General features: G+C 42.3%; 1 protein-coding gene across 1 annotated transcript in view; it reads right to left on the bottom strand.

The window, feature by feature from the left end:
- Positions 1 to 13,280, bottom strand: part of TPH2 (tryptophan hydroxylase 2) — a 54,570-nt gene extending 41,290 nt beyond the window's left edge. The window contains exons 1-5 of the mRNA XM_074870242.1: positions 13,239 to 13,280; positions 9,137 to 9,427; positions 5,232 to 5,384; positions 2,772 to 2,955; positions 2,563 to 2,663 (exon numbers count right to left, since the gene is read on the bottom strand). Coding sequence (XP_074726343.1) covers positions 2,563 to 2,663; positions 2,772 to 2,955; positions 5,232 to 5,384; positions 9,137 to 9,427; positions 13,239 to 13,280 — 771 coding nt within the window. The remainder of the gene's footprint in view (positions 1 to 2,562; positions 2,664 to 2,771; positions 2,956 to 5,231; positions 5,385 to 9,136; positions 9,428 to 13,238) is intronic.
- Between the last annotated feature and the right edge of the window lie 349 nt (positions 13,281 to 13,629).

Genomic DNA, 13,629 nt, shown 5'->3' with positions numbered 1-13,629 from the left:
ACATACACACCAGCCAGTTACAGCCCTTTGAGCTATTCAAAACTAGAACAAGATCTCTTCTATACCTATAAAAGATGTAGACACTTCACGTTTTGGATCACAAAAAGAGTTATCTATTTTCAAGGCAGAACTGCCAACCTCTTGAAGATGAAAAAGGGTAAAGAGTTATCTAAGTTCCCCAGTTAGTAGCCCAGAAAGTGCATTTAAGTTTCCCCTAGTCAGAGTGAAGGGTAAAATGCATTTTCTCCTTAATGCTCACATACACAAATGCAAATCCCTGAAGGGAATGAAAAGATAACATCGTGTGATTTGAAGTATTTGTATGAGCTTCCAGAAAACTCAGAAGGCATTTTACTGCCCCATAACCAAAGCTGTGCTGCTGGGGCAGAGTAAGGGAGGATGTCAGAGGACTGCAGAAAACCTTCAAGCCTCCACTCCTACACTGAAAAGCTTTCTGACTGGCAAAAAGTTACTGTAATCTGGGGGAGCCTCCTTGTCTGCTTAATACCTTTTGACATAAGCACTGAATTACTCAGCCACAGGCCATTCAAGAGCTGAAAAGTGACGGAAGACAGCACAGGGGATTTAAAAGCCTGTCACGTGTAGTGAAACTGAGACTGAAAACATTAGCCAATATAGAATGGGTTAGGACTATGCTGCTGAAGTGGTGCTATACTGGTTCTGTAATAGGGTAATTCTCTTTGGTCCTCTGGCACCTACACGCCACCGCTAAGGAGCGGGGCAGGCACCAGAAGTGGCCTTTGAAAGGCCAGTCACACATTTTACAGGTTTTTTCCTCCATTTCTAATACCTAACATGCTGCATAGGCTAACAAATGGTGTGTAAATTATGTTTATAAGAGTTTTCCCAAGTGTAAAATATATATTCATATAATGCAAATGTCTTTTTTCATTGTCTGTAAAACTGAAAGCACATTTTCAGCAGAGCACTCAAGTATTTAATGAAGGCACCAGCTCAGAACATAAAACAGTATCAAATGGCCCATCACAGTCATCAACTCAAGGCTAGAATGAGCTGCCACTACAGCCTCTGTTTGAATCAAATTACTGTTAGTGGTTGAAGGTAATCAACAGACTTTTCCATTCTGAGAAAATGTGAGGTTTGTCATCAAGAAGTACATGGCAGAACCCAGGATCCAGGAACGTGCTCCCCAACTGTGGGCCCACAGTGTGGTAAGGGCTCACACATGGTAGAGGTGGCTGGAAACCAAGCAAGCTGATGACTGGCATCATGGCTGATACATGGGCAGATGACACCAGAGACAAGGAAGTGGGGCTGCCAGGGGACATCGTGATGATGTCCATTTGCTTGTGTGCACAGGCATGAGGGTCTGTGCCTGAGCTCCCACTGTGGCACAGCCGCTGTAGGAGCTGTGGAGCAGACAGCATAGAAGGCAGCAGTCTCAGTGACATTTCTGCACTGGCGTAGAGCCCCAAACCCAGGGCCACCAGGAGTACCTGCCTTTCCTCAGCCAAGGCAGTCACCAGGGAGGAGTCTACACAGGCACTGTAGTACCACAGTATACAGATGCATCACTAGAAAGTCCCTTAGACAAAACTGATCTTTCTGCAGTCACTTACAAATTCTTCAGGGCCATTTTTCACCACACTGGACAATACCAACAAAAATGTGTGTGACAAAAAACAAAGGAGACTATCACCTACAGCTAGAGTTTAATCTGATTCTATTACAAGACAGTCTTATGGTAAGAAATCTTAGTTCATTACCTACTTTCTTTCAGCTGGAAGTTTCCTACAATACCAGTTTAATACAGCCTATTTTAGGAATTAATACAACTAGCTACCACCAGGGTCTTTCAGCCAAGTGATCCAAAGGTAGAAACTTGGATTTATAACAAGTCAAAATGTTGTGACACAAATGCTTGCAATCATCTGCCATCTAAACACTCAGAGAGGTTAAGCATTTATGGACATCAGCCAAAAGAAATAAAACAGTAATAAATCTATTTTTCTGCCTTTTGCATTGAGCATTTGGCACTACAGCTTGTCTGAAATGCAGGCTTGTCTTCTGTCACCAAAGTCAGGAAACAATGTGAGACACCTTCCCATCTGCTGCATTCATGCAGAAACAGGAACATGTTGCTCTGTTTTATTTTGTAATTACCTTCTCAGTGCCCAAGGATGTCTTCTTTCATAATTCTTTCTTCTCTGACACCTAGGTTAATATCAATTCTTACCTAAGAGCTACTTGTGACAAAACTGAAGGTCACATTGATCTAAACTCTTCAGAGTTTGAAACCTTTCTATCAACTAGTTAATTAAAACAATGAATAAATGAAAGCAGAACAAAAGGGGACAGAGTTGTTAAAGAGCAAGTAAGTTTTCTGGAGGACCTCCTTTTTGGGTGTCCTTCTACAGAAAAGGAAATTATTTACAGAAACTACTGAAGAGAACTAAATCCCCATCTTCTGAAAACCATATCCTGAAAAAGGTACTCAGAATCAGGAGTCAACGGGCTTTTTATTTGACTGGCAAATAATCTGAACAAATGATCTACAAGACAACTTTATGTTACACTTACAGGGTGATCTGCATCCAGCTCAGATCCATACATCAAAACTCTCTGTGAGCATTTGTCTAATTCAGATATCTTCCTGGGGAACCAAGGGACACAATCGAGATCTGTAGAAGACAGAATATGAGTTGAATGTACTGGAGTGTAAGACTATGGAGATACTTGTGCAAAACATTTGTCAGTGTCTAAATCAAGTGATATAAAAGCAGCCTTGCCTTCTTCATCAGTCCAGATGTTTTCTGGTGGATTGAGAGATACGATATTAGTTTGAAACTTGAGCAACTGGATTAGTTCATTAAATTCTTTCTTACTGCAGTCACAGTCCACAAAAATTTCCACCTCTGAGTTCCTTCTCTTCGATTTTCGTGATTCAATATGAACCATACTCACATGTTTCTCCTGTGGAAAGATGAAATAACAGCTGAAATACAGACATACCAGCTAGAAGAGCAATACAGATGGCATATTCCTCAGGAAAGTTTTTCCCAGTTATTAAAAGGCATTTTCTTGAAAGTACTCACTACACAACTAGTTAGTGATGCTTAATAAATACCCAAGACAAAAAATGTCTGTATACTGAAAGTAAAAATAAAATTTGTACTTAATGAAGAAGGTCAACTAATGATTAAATTTTATCTACCAAGACAATCTCTTACAGAGGACAATATACCAATATAATTTCTGAAAAGAAAAATAAATCTAACAGTTTTATATCTACCTTTGCTATAAATATTAAATTCTAATGAAATTTTATTAGGCAATGTGCACAATAATAGTATTAATTTAACTAGATTTGAGTGTGCTTCTTTACATAGATGCTATTAAACGTGTACTACTTCAGTATCTCTTATGAATTCATGAAGAAGAAAATATTTTTCTGAGGATAACTGTGTATCAGTCCTCATCTATCTTTCTCACAGTAATTATCAATAACCCAAAGAGTTAACAGTAATAAAACTAAAATCTAATTCAATTTATTCTCTATTACAATGTCCCCATCAAAACTGAATGATACAAACAAACATGAGTGTGCAAATACTTCTGGCATGAAAACTTTCCTGCGGAATATCTCTCCCACCACAACTACTGGTCTGCTCAGGGCGTCATACATCAGATAACCATAACGTGTTAAGGCTGATGTGATCTAGTGTTGTGATAGACGTGCTTCAAAACAGCAGGTTGGACTAGATGACTGCTTTCAACCAATACTTGTGTTGACTCTGATTTTTTCTTTTCTGTTACTGTTACTTTTCACAACTATTCTTTCAGTTACTTAGTGAAGCCAATAAAACATTTTTTGACTTCCAAATGGGGAGAAATCTGTGCTTGTACTTCCATTTGCCTGCTGTATTTTACATAAATGTCCATTTCAGATGAAGGTCCCCTCTGGTACAGCCAAGCAGCACTCTCTGCTTTTACAACCTCTCAATATACGTACATAATTCTTCCACTAGCATGCTCCATAAGGTATGTATTTGGTGTTTCTCCTTGGCTAACCCATTCATGTAACAAATTCACTCTGATCTACCCTAGGTGAAGTACAAAACAAAACCCTGTGCACCCCCTCACAGTACTCAAATTGTTAATTAGGTGAATGGGGGTGATATATATGCAAAATTTTCCAGCCATGTTTTAGGAGACCAGAGTGAGTTATATGTCCGTTCCCAAGAAGGGGGAGTTGATGCGTAAATCCAAGATTTCATGCATGAACCCATTCAAGCATTTAAGCCAGAGCTGCAGTTAGACACTTAACTCTTGGATAGAAGCTGCACTGAAAACATGACACTTCTGCAACTCCTATTAGTTCACTTAAGCTTCCCCTTTCTATCAAGCACCTGCTTCCTGGCAGCCTCCCTCCTGGGGGTCTAACTCACCCCTTTTCCTTGGCTGGGGAATCTAAGTATCTACATCAGCCTTGGGAATCTGCTCCCAGAGCCAGTTCCTGTGAGTTAGGATGGGTATTACCTAGTGCTCCCGTACTTACACCCCTCCGAGGTTTTGGCCTTTGAGGTAGGCTGCCAGCCACCTCCTAACTTTCTCTTCACTGCACTGCACAGAGTGAACAACATAAGACTTTCATTGTATTGCTTTGCTTTAGCTATCCTCAGACATGTCTCCAAGCCCTCTTCAAATTATGAATAAGGCACACAGACTACATGCAGTACCAGCAGTCTGACTGAAAACCACTGATTGCGTGGGGATCTACAGGGGAACCAATACTTCACAATTTACATTCTAGTTAGACACTTAAAGCCCTGACTCTACAAGCACTTAAAGGTGCATGTAACTTCATGACCGAACACTGTCCTGCAGCAAGGCTGCCACCACCACCCGACTGTATGTAATTTAGATTCTGAACTGCTCTCTGAAAGTGTCCCCTTTCATTGTGGCCTGCACAGACAACTTCAAATCTCATTTACGGTGTTGAGAATGACACGTTGGAAATCTAAAGCAAATGGTGTGAACATCAGCATCACTGTGAAACTTTATTCCAGAAAACCCTTCATGAGCTCAAAATGCTTTGTCCATAAAATTTTAAGTTACTTTTATTCAATTCTGCAGGGTGTAACTGCACTCTATTCCTTCTGCCACAGTCCATTAGATTTATACCAATAAACAACCTGACCTCAGTAGCCTTCCTCAGTCCAGGCAGCATAAGGATTTGTAAGCTTTACCTGGAAGAGTCGGAGAGCTTTCACCAATCCACCAACTTCATTCTTCAAGGAAAACACCACAGCTGTCTTTCCACCTTCAGAAACAGATTCACCTTTCCCATTTCCCTTCTTCCCTTTCTTTTCCTCATTTTTCCCAGAACTCGATCTGTTTAGCTACAAATGGATAAAGAACAGCATCATCTCAGATGTAAATGCGCATTTCCCAAAATTAAGTCTTTTTAGGCAAGGAGAAATTTTTGTTAGAAAATAGCTGAATGGAACTCATCCAGCCTTAATTTTAAAGGTAATGCGGAACCAGAATCACAGGTCAAAGGCAGTTGTTAGAGATGATTGTGCAAGAGGCCAGTCCATAAAAAAAAAAAGCCTAAGGAAAAGCATATGAATGTTTGGGATACAAATATGATAATACTATTAGGGCAGTGCTATCATTAGTAATAAATATGAAGGAAATTGAGACAGTCTAAATTACTGCAAAGCCTGCAGTGATGCTATTCTAACGTATACCAGTCAATCTACGATGATTTACACTGGTCTGTAAATTTGTATTAACCATTAAAACACAAACTTTATCTTCTCTGTTGTAGTACAATTAATATTGTCATGTAATTTTTCCTGAGAAAACAAAACCTCTGTTGATTATACAAACAAGGACAGAAATACAAGCACAGACTGTATTACAGAATCACAGAATACCAGGTTGGAAGGGACCTCAAGGATCACCTGGTCCAACCTTTCCTAGCAAAAGCACGGTCTACACAAGATGGCCCAGTACCCTGTCCAGCCAAATCTTAAAAGTGTCCAATGTCAGGGAAATCCACCACTTTCCTGGGGAGATTATTCCAATGGCTGATTGTTCTCATTGTGAAAAACTGTACCTCCTGTAGAAGATGGGCTGGTTGAGGAACTCAAAAAAATACAGAAAATTACACCAACCTTGGCCGCTCCTACATTATTCTCACAATCTGGGGGTCAAAGACTGCTTTAAGCAAAATTTCAGTTGGCATTTTCCAAAAAAAATGTAATTTTATCACCTTAAATCTTGTTGAGATGCCAACAGCACAGCCTTTGTAGACAACTTTTATAAGATTGACCATGATTTTCAAGAACAGCCTGTGTTTTCCAACACACACCTTGTGACTCCTGAAGGAATTATATCTCCAGTGAGATGTTAACTGCTCTTTTATCATCCATTATATAGTCACTAAAAAAATGTGAAACTAGAAATTAAGAATCATATACAACTATTCCACATGGATTAAACTGTCCTCTAGTAAATTGTAAAGCAGCTTAAGGAAAATAACCCAAAAGTGAATTTTTAAACAGGTCTCATAACACTTGATGAAAGCCAAATTAAAGCTCTGTTCTTATTTTTTCCTTACAGGTAGGCTATCCCACTTGCACAATGTCTGTGGACCTGTGATGATGGACTTCAGCAAAGGGTCTCCCTGTGCTTCTAGAAGATTTTACAAGATTTTATCAAGTGCTTCATGACCCAGCAGAAAATTAGTAAGCTTCAGCCTGATTCTTTTTCAAAACGGATTATATAAAATAGTTTTCTTAAAAATGGATATCGCTGACAGCGACAAAGTGTTTGCATCACATCCATCTTAATGCATCCACATGGTTCATGTCAAACGGGTTTATTTTTTTTACCTGATCCTAGTCCACTCTGAAATATCTCCCTCAGCCCACAGCTCTCCAGTCAGCTCCCACTGGATCTTCTGAGATTTATTTTTTTTAAGGTACAAGAAGGCACTGAATTAAAAAGAGGGCTAGTCAAAATGCAAATCTTACCAACAGCCACTCTTTAAACAGTACAGGTTAAACCAGCCACACTTAAACTAGTACTACACATGATAAAAAGTCTCTGTGGTCTTTTCTCATCATTTATTAGACTACACAGAAACAATCTGGAAAAGCAATTATGTTTGTAGAATGATATATGAAGGGTTTCAAACATGTTTATTTTTTAGTGATTGAGCTTGTATGATTCTGCTCTGGAGGAGGTTTGCTCAGGGATAGTTTAGGGGAAGGTCACTTTTGTTTTAACTTCAATAATATGTGGGATTTCACTGAGTCCTTTTCACTTACATCAAGCACACAACCTCCACATGAAGTGACAAAGGTGCTATTTTTATAGCATCCGTGACTTTTCACTGTGTGCTGCTTTCTGGAAGCTATGTAAGAAGGATCATGTAGTCAACCGAGTGTCTGAGAATCTCAATACCATCTATTTCTTTGGGAAAAGAGAGCACTTGGCTCCTTCTAAGAATGTCACAGGTTTCCTAATACTCTCAAGCAAGCATTACCAGAAGCGATGACTGAAAGACCCTCTTAAACACATGAAAACTAGAATACCTCTTTGTTATGAGCCCAGCAGAAGAGGCTGTGATATTGCAAGAACTCAAATCTTATCCACCATGCTCATTAGTACACTGTATACTTCATAATTAAATAATGACTAGCAGGTCAACTAGCTCCTAATGAAAATGAATTATCTGGAGCAAGCACAAGTACTCAGGAATAGAAGTCGTCTACAGCAGAACTCAGTGAAGAAAGTAACTCAAATATAAAGACAGTAAAACAAATTTATCCCATTTAATCCAGTATTTCCAAGAAGCAAACAATGTACAAAGTTCCAACAGAAGCAAATCATGTATAAAGAGAGATATTTCATATTTTACTATAAAGACAAATAGGCCAGTTCACAGCTGGTACAAACTGGTGCATTCTGTTGGTTCTACAAGTGATCTGAATCTTCACGTGTTGCAAAATTTTTTAGGAGGCAAAGTCTTCATAATCCTAAATATTTCACATATTCAGAGCAGATTACATTAGCACCTTTCAACATTCTTTACTCTTATTAAAGCCACCTATTCAAATACGTTTACCTTAAGCATACAGAAGTTTATCCCATTCTTGAAATCACCCAAGGACCTGTTGCACCCACACCATCATTTTACAGAGAACTGTTTCCACCTCCTAACAGGGTTTTCAGCAGGGAAATTGCACATCCCCTGCACGATGCTCCCGCAAGTTCTTGTGCTCCTGCTACTCGGCAGAAACTGGGAAACCTCAAAGCCAGCTGCTCAGCAACTAAAGTGCCATAGGCACCAATGCAGCGTAAGTGCATGCAATTCGCGTTATTGCCAAAAATGTTTTATATATCGCGCTGTGAGGTTTACAAGTGCCTTGAAAAGTCAGATTCTGCTGATGCATACAGTCCGCAGGACTAATTAAAGCTTTTCAAAATTCCAGCACTTAAAACCACCTGAACCGGACCCTAGTGGTTTTATATCATTCCAATAGCAATACGGTTCATTTCTGCAGTGAGGCATGTATTTCTAACGAAACTTTTACTATTATTCAAAGACACTTTTAAGGCGGCGTTTTGAACGGGGACCGACTAGACTGCGAAGTTCGCTTCATCGGCCCCTGCAACTGCTGAAAAACTCTTCACCTGACCTTAAAGTTAAGAGGAAGGGGAACGGCTCCCCGGGGCCGCAACCCCCCAGCCCCGGCCAGCCGAACCCGACCGCCCTCGCTGCTGCCCTGACACGGCGGCTCCCCCGCCTGCTGCCCCCGCGGGGGTCCCCACCACCGCCGCCGCGGGTGGGCCGGGCGGCGGAGCCCCGCCACTTACGGTGAGGCTGCCGACGGCGGGGCGCTCCTCCGGCAGGGCCGAGTCCAGCGAGAAGCCCCTCCGCGCCCAGTACTTACTGGAGAACATCATCATGGCGGGCTGCATGGGGCCGGCCGGGGGGCAGCACCGCGCTCTGCCCGCCTCGCCCCGCGGCGGCTCCTTTTATACGCCCCCGCGGAGACTGATGGAAACCCGATTAGGGGAGACCCGTCTCCGGGTGACGAGAGCCGCCGGCAGACAGACGCCCACGGTCCCCGCTTACCTCAGCCGCCGCGCACCGCCAGCGCCGCCAGGGGGGTACGGGACGGGGAGCGGTATCGCTCCGAGCGCTGCCCAGCCTCGCCGCCCCCAACCCCGGCAGGAGCCCCCCCACCCCCCCCGAGGCCTGGAGGGCGGCGGGCGCCCCAGGGGAGCTGCGCCGACCGCAACCCCGGAGGTCCCCGCTGCGGGGCCGCCCGCCCCTCGGGCGGCCCTTGGGCGAGGCCTTTCGCCGTCCCCTCACGCCGCCGCCTCGCGCCTCGGCCCCGCTGCAGGGCACAACCGGCCCGGCCGCCTACCGCGGGCAGGGAAACGGCGCTCTGAACCCAGCCCAGGAAGCCGAAGGAGCCCGCCCTCTCCCTCCACCGCGGGCAGGGTGGGCAACCGGGCAGGGCAAGGCTTTCAGCCCGGGGGCACGCTGCCACCGCGGCCCCGGCAGCTCTGGGGGGGCCTGGGCGGGAGTAGGCCCAGGGGGGTCGTGGGGACCATATGCTAAAGAAAAAGAGGGGCTGAGTTTCTACACAGAAAAGTTGCGGTGGGATTTTGACGTGAGAAAGGTGCTGATGTAGAAACTCATCTCTCCCCCTTTTATGTAGTACTGCTTTGGAAAAGGGGCTGGTTTGGAGAGGATGGATTCATTTGGAGAAGGTGAATTACATCTTGTAGTGAAAGACTTAACATACCTTATATGTTGAAGGGTGAGTGGTGACATGCAAAGAGTACTTCCACTGAAAGGGAATGCTTAACTGGAGACAGCTTTGTAATCAGACAGCAATGGCTGTGGTTTCTGCCTGAGCTGTGTAAGGGCCAGGCTGCCATCATAAGACTCTGTTCTACCACATCAGTAAAGCAATTAATCACCATAACAGTAAAACAACGCCATACAGATCCTGGAGGTCTTTTATATTTATATGTAAATGGCAACTTCTCTCTGAAGTACGTGTAGCTCTGGGGTAATGATTTTTTTTTTTTTTTAAAGAATTTGTTTACTACTTAATTTCAGACTACTATTAGTTCAGAAATTGTAAGGGAGCAGAAGGCAACTGCTGAAACATAACTTGGCTGCAGTGTTAAGGTACTGTCTCAGTCTCTCAAATCTACCTGTGAAATTGTTTTAGGATTTTTAGTTTCTCTTGCACTAACATACTGAGGTCAAACGCTCATTTTGTCATAATTTTCACTTGCTCTCCCTATATAATTTTCCTCCCCGCTTCTCCCGTTTTCCAAAACTTTCCCATGACCTACTTTGAATAAACAGGTTACCTCACAGAGCATGCGACTGAACAGCACCTGGATTGAGAGCACTATTTCTGGATTGAGAGCACTGTTTTGGTAAGTTTCTTTCAAATACATACACAATTGTCTCTGTTCCAGCGCACCAGGCAGGGGAAACGGTCATTGCTTCCCCTTGAAGAGCACCATCGGTGACTAGCCCTGCAGCCTCTCTGAACAGGGGCAACCTAGCTGAACGCCTTAACCTGGTACACATACCCATCACACAGATTGAGAGGAAAAAGTTAAAATCAGATCCCCTGAAGCTGAGGCACTGAGTATTGAGCTGCACAAGGCAAATAGGAGGCAATACCACTCATAGTCCTAAACTTCATGTCCCATCTAACTCTCAGCTGCAGAGTGCCTGCCTTCACAACCTCAACTCCTTCAGCCTTGCTAGACTCAGCATCTTATAGCTAGCATTTACATATCAGCATCATCACAGAATTAATTTTGCTCTTAAAAAGAGACCGACAGGAAGCACAACAGAAAACTTGAGAGCATTTCATATCTCCCATGGAGTTTCATAGAATTTTACCATTTATTGCAACTAACAAAAACCAGCAAAAGCTTCCAGCCTAAACTGGCTATTACCAGTCAGATGACCCCCATCTTCAAATGGATGGTCACGCTCAATGTTCAGGACTGTGACAGGTTCACAGCTACCTCAGAATTGGTGGGATGCCCAAAGCAAACCCTTTCAGCTTCACTTTTCCAGAGTTTTCCACATGTGAAATGTAACAAGGATCCTTCCTTCTGCTTGACAATAAGATTGTAATAATATTTGGTTCCTCTACCTACTCCTGTAATGCAAATCAACCATTTTGTTACACTGTGAGAGACTGAAATGTCATAAGACTGTCTCAAAGCTTGCTTGTGTCTGTGCAAACCTCCAAGAGAAGCTGCTGCGGCCTGTGAATTGGGTCTGGGGGGATGTTGCCCAGAGAAGCGGGAGTGTATTGAAGGATGCACCCCTCCACTTCCTTGTGGTTGCATTGTCCTGTAGCCATTTGTGGCTCTGTTGTGTAGGCCAGACCCCATGCATGTATTGCTAATGAACTGACAAGAGGCAAACGTTCCTGCCCTGAAGCCAGATGCAACAAAACCTGTTGGACCAGAGAAAAAAAAACCTAAAGGTGGGCAGATATGCTAATCAGCAGATAAGATGAACTTTAAAAGGCAGCAGAAAATTTTGCTCAGTGTGCATCCACCACTGAAGAACTGAAGACTGAGGACCAACAGGACGCCGCTGGATCCATGGTGGTGACTATTCTTGCATCCCTATCCCACATCCTTGCTTTATTTCTGTCTTTTCCTTCCGTTCTGTCCTATTGCAACCTCTCTTCACGTTTTTTATTTAATAATAAAAACCTGTTTTAGGTATACGCCATTTGACCTTGTTTGTGACTTAATCTCGCTCTTGGGATCATATTGAAACCTCCCCCAACATTGGATCAGGACACTAACCCACAAAGTTTTGCTTCATTTTCCCAGTTAGGGGAAAGCATGTCTACATGTGATACTTCAATCATATCCTAAGTTATTAAAAGATATTCTCTGTCATGTTTATTCATTATTTTTAATAATGGAAAGGATGTCAGAGTCTTTGAACTTTGATATTCGTATCTGCTCTGCCTGAGATAATCTAGACACAGTTCTGCAGTTGAACAGTTCACAGGAGACTGAGCAGTCTCTGCATGCTCCAGTGACGAAACCAAGCTCTACTGAGCAGGATTTTCTCCTACCGGCGTGACAGAGCATGATTTTATCTACTGTTAGATGTGAGCTCTGCAGCTGGGACATCACACGAATCAATGATCCCACTGCCCAGTAGGCTTGCTATCTATCACAGCTCTGTGCAGTAACTAAAGCATGGTAAAGGTTTTCTGTCTCTCATAACCTCTTCCAGATGATTCATTAATGCAAAACAAACAAAGGTACATTATGTCAGCAGGTATTAGGCAGGGAAGACTAACATTCAACCATTTTAGCCATGCTGCCTGCCCATGAATCCCACAGAGAGAGGAAGTTGTTCCCACGGAGAGGAAGTTACTTCTTTTGCAACTTGTATTTTGTAGGTGGATTTTCCCATATCAGTGCCAGATTGAAAGACATACATTTATAGACTGAATTTTTTTTTTTTTGTTTGTTCTAGCTACATTACACACAGCTGGCATATGGCTCTGGGAATACTGCTAAACTACAGATTTTGTTTAGAGATCAACTAATTTTTCTGTAGTTCATAGTGCTGTATACATAACACAGGTGAACACTTAAAATTGCTGGCCAAAAAATTGGAAGTTCATTGAAGCAGCTATTCAGAAATATCTGTTCTAGAACTTATGTCAGGGTGCCACACGGCAATCTTACTTCACTTCGGGAAATGGAGTTAATGCTGATAGTAAGAAATAAAGAGATAAGCTTACTTTTATTTATTTATTATAAAAGGCATCTTACTGCCTATAATCAGAATTCAGAAACTGCAAGATCCTCTTTAGTTTATGTACACATATTTTTGTCTCTCGTGAGAGAACAGAGTCACCATTGTCTGAAATCCTAAGCTATGCACTTTTTAAGCTTAAAAAAGTGCAGAATTCTCAAGTGGAAATTTAAATCCAAAGCAAGTCTGAGAGATGCTTTCAATGTTTGAGTCATTTTTCCCCCTTAGAGATACTGTCAATTTCAGCATAGTTTCCCTTAAAACTATTTGTAACATTTACTGTAGTTTGATGATGTGTATTAGCAACCTTAAGACCTTCCATTAGATTTTAAAGGGAGGGTAAAATTTACAGTGCAGAGTAGCTAGTGTACACCAAGAAATAATCTGAATTTACTTCTGGCTCTCCCAGATCACCACCAACTGTGTCTACCGGCATGTTACAGCAGAAAGGAGAACTTCCAATTCATCAGGTAGCAGAACAGAGAAAGAAAGCTATGAAAAAGTATCAAAGAAGCATAAAAGAAAGATGGCCTTCACAAGGACCTAAAAATGAAGATAACATTATTCAATTTAAGGTCAAAAAGGCAAGGAAGAGAACAGATACGCTTATTATTAATGCAAGAGATGTTGACAAGTAGAAAACAGAAGTCTCAATACCTAACCAAATCACAATTTAGTTGGTAAAACAACTTTGTGAAATAATTGACAAGTGGACTAGCCAAAGGAGCTTCTTCAACAGGAAAAGAAAGATGTACAATCTGTTCCCAGATTATCAGAGATACACA

This window comes from Strix uralensis, chromosome 5 (genome assembly GCF_047716275.1).
Source record: "Strix uralensis isolate ZFMK-TIS-50842 chromosome 5, bStrUra1, whole genome shotgun sequence".
In the NCBI taxonomy this organism is placed as follows: domain Eukaryota; kingdom Metazoa; phylum Chordata; class Aves; order Strigiformes; family Strigidae; genus Strix; species Strix uralensis.
The sequence above is the reverse complement of the archived record's forward strand: the minus strand, read 5'-3'. Positions and strand labels throughout refer to the sequence as shown.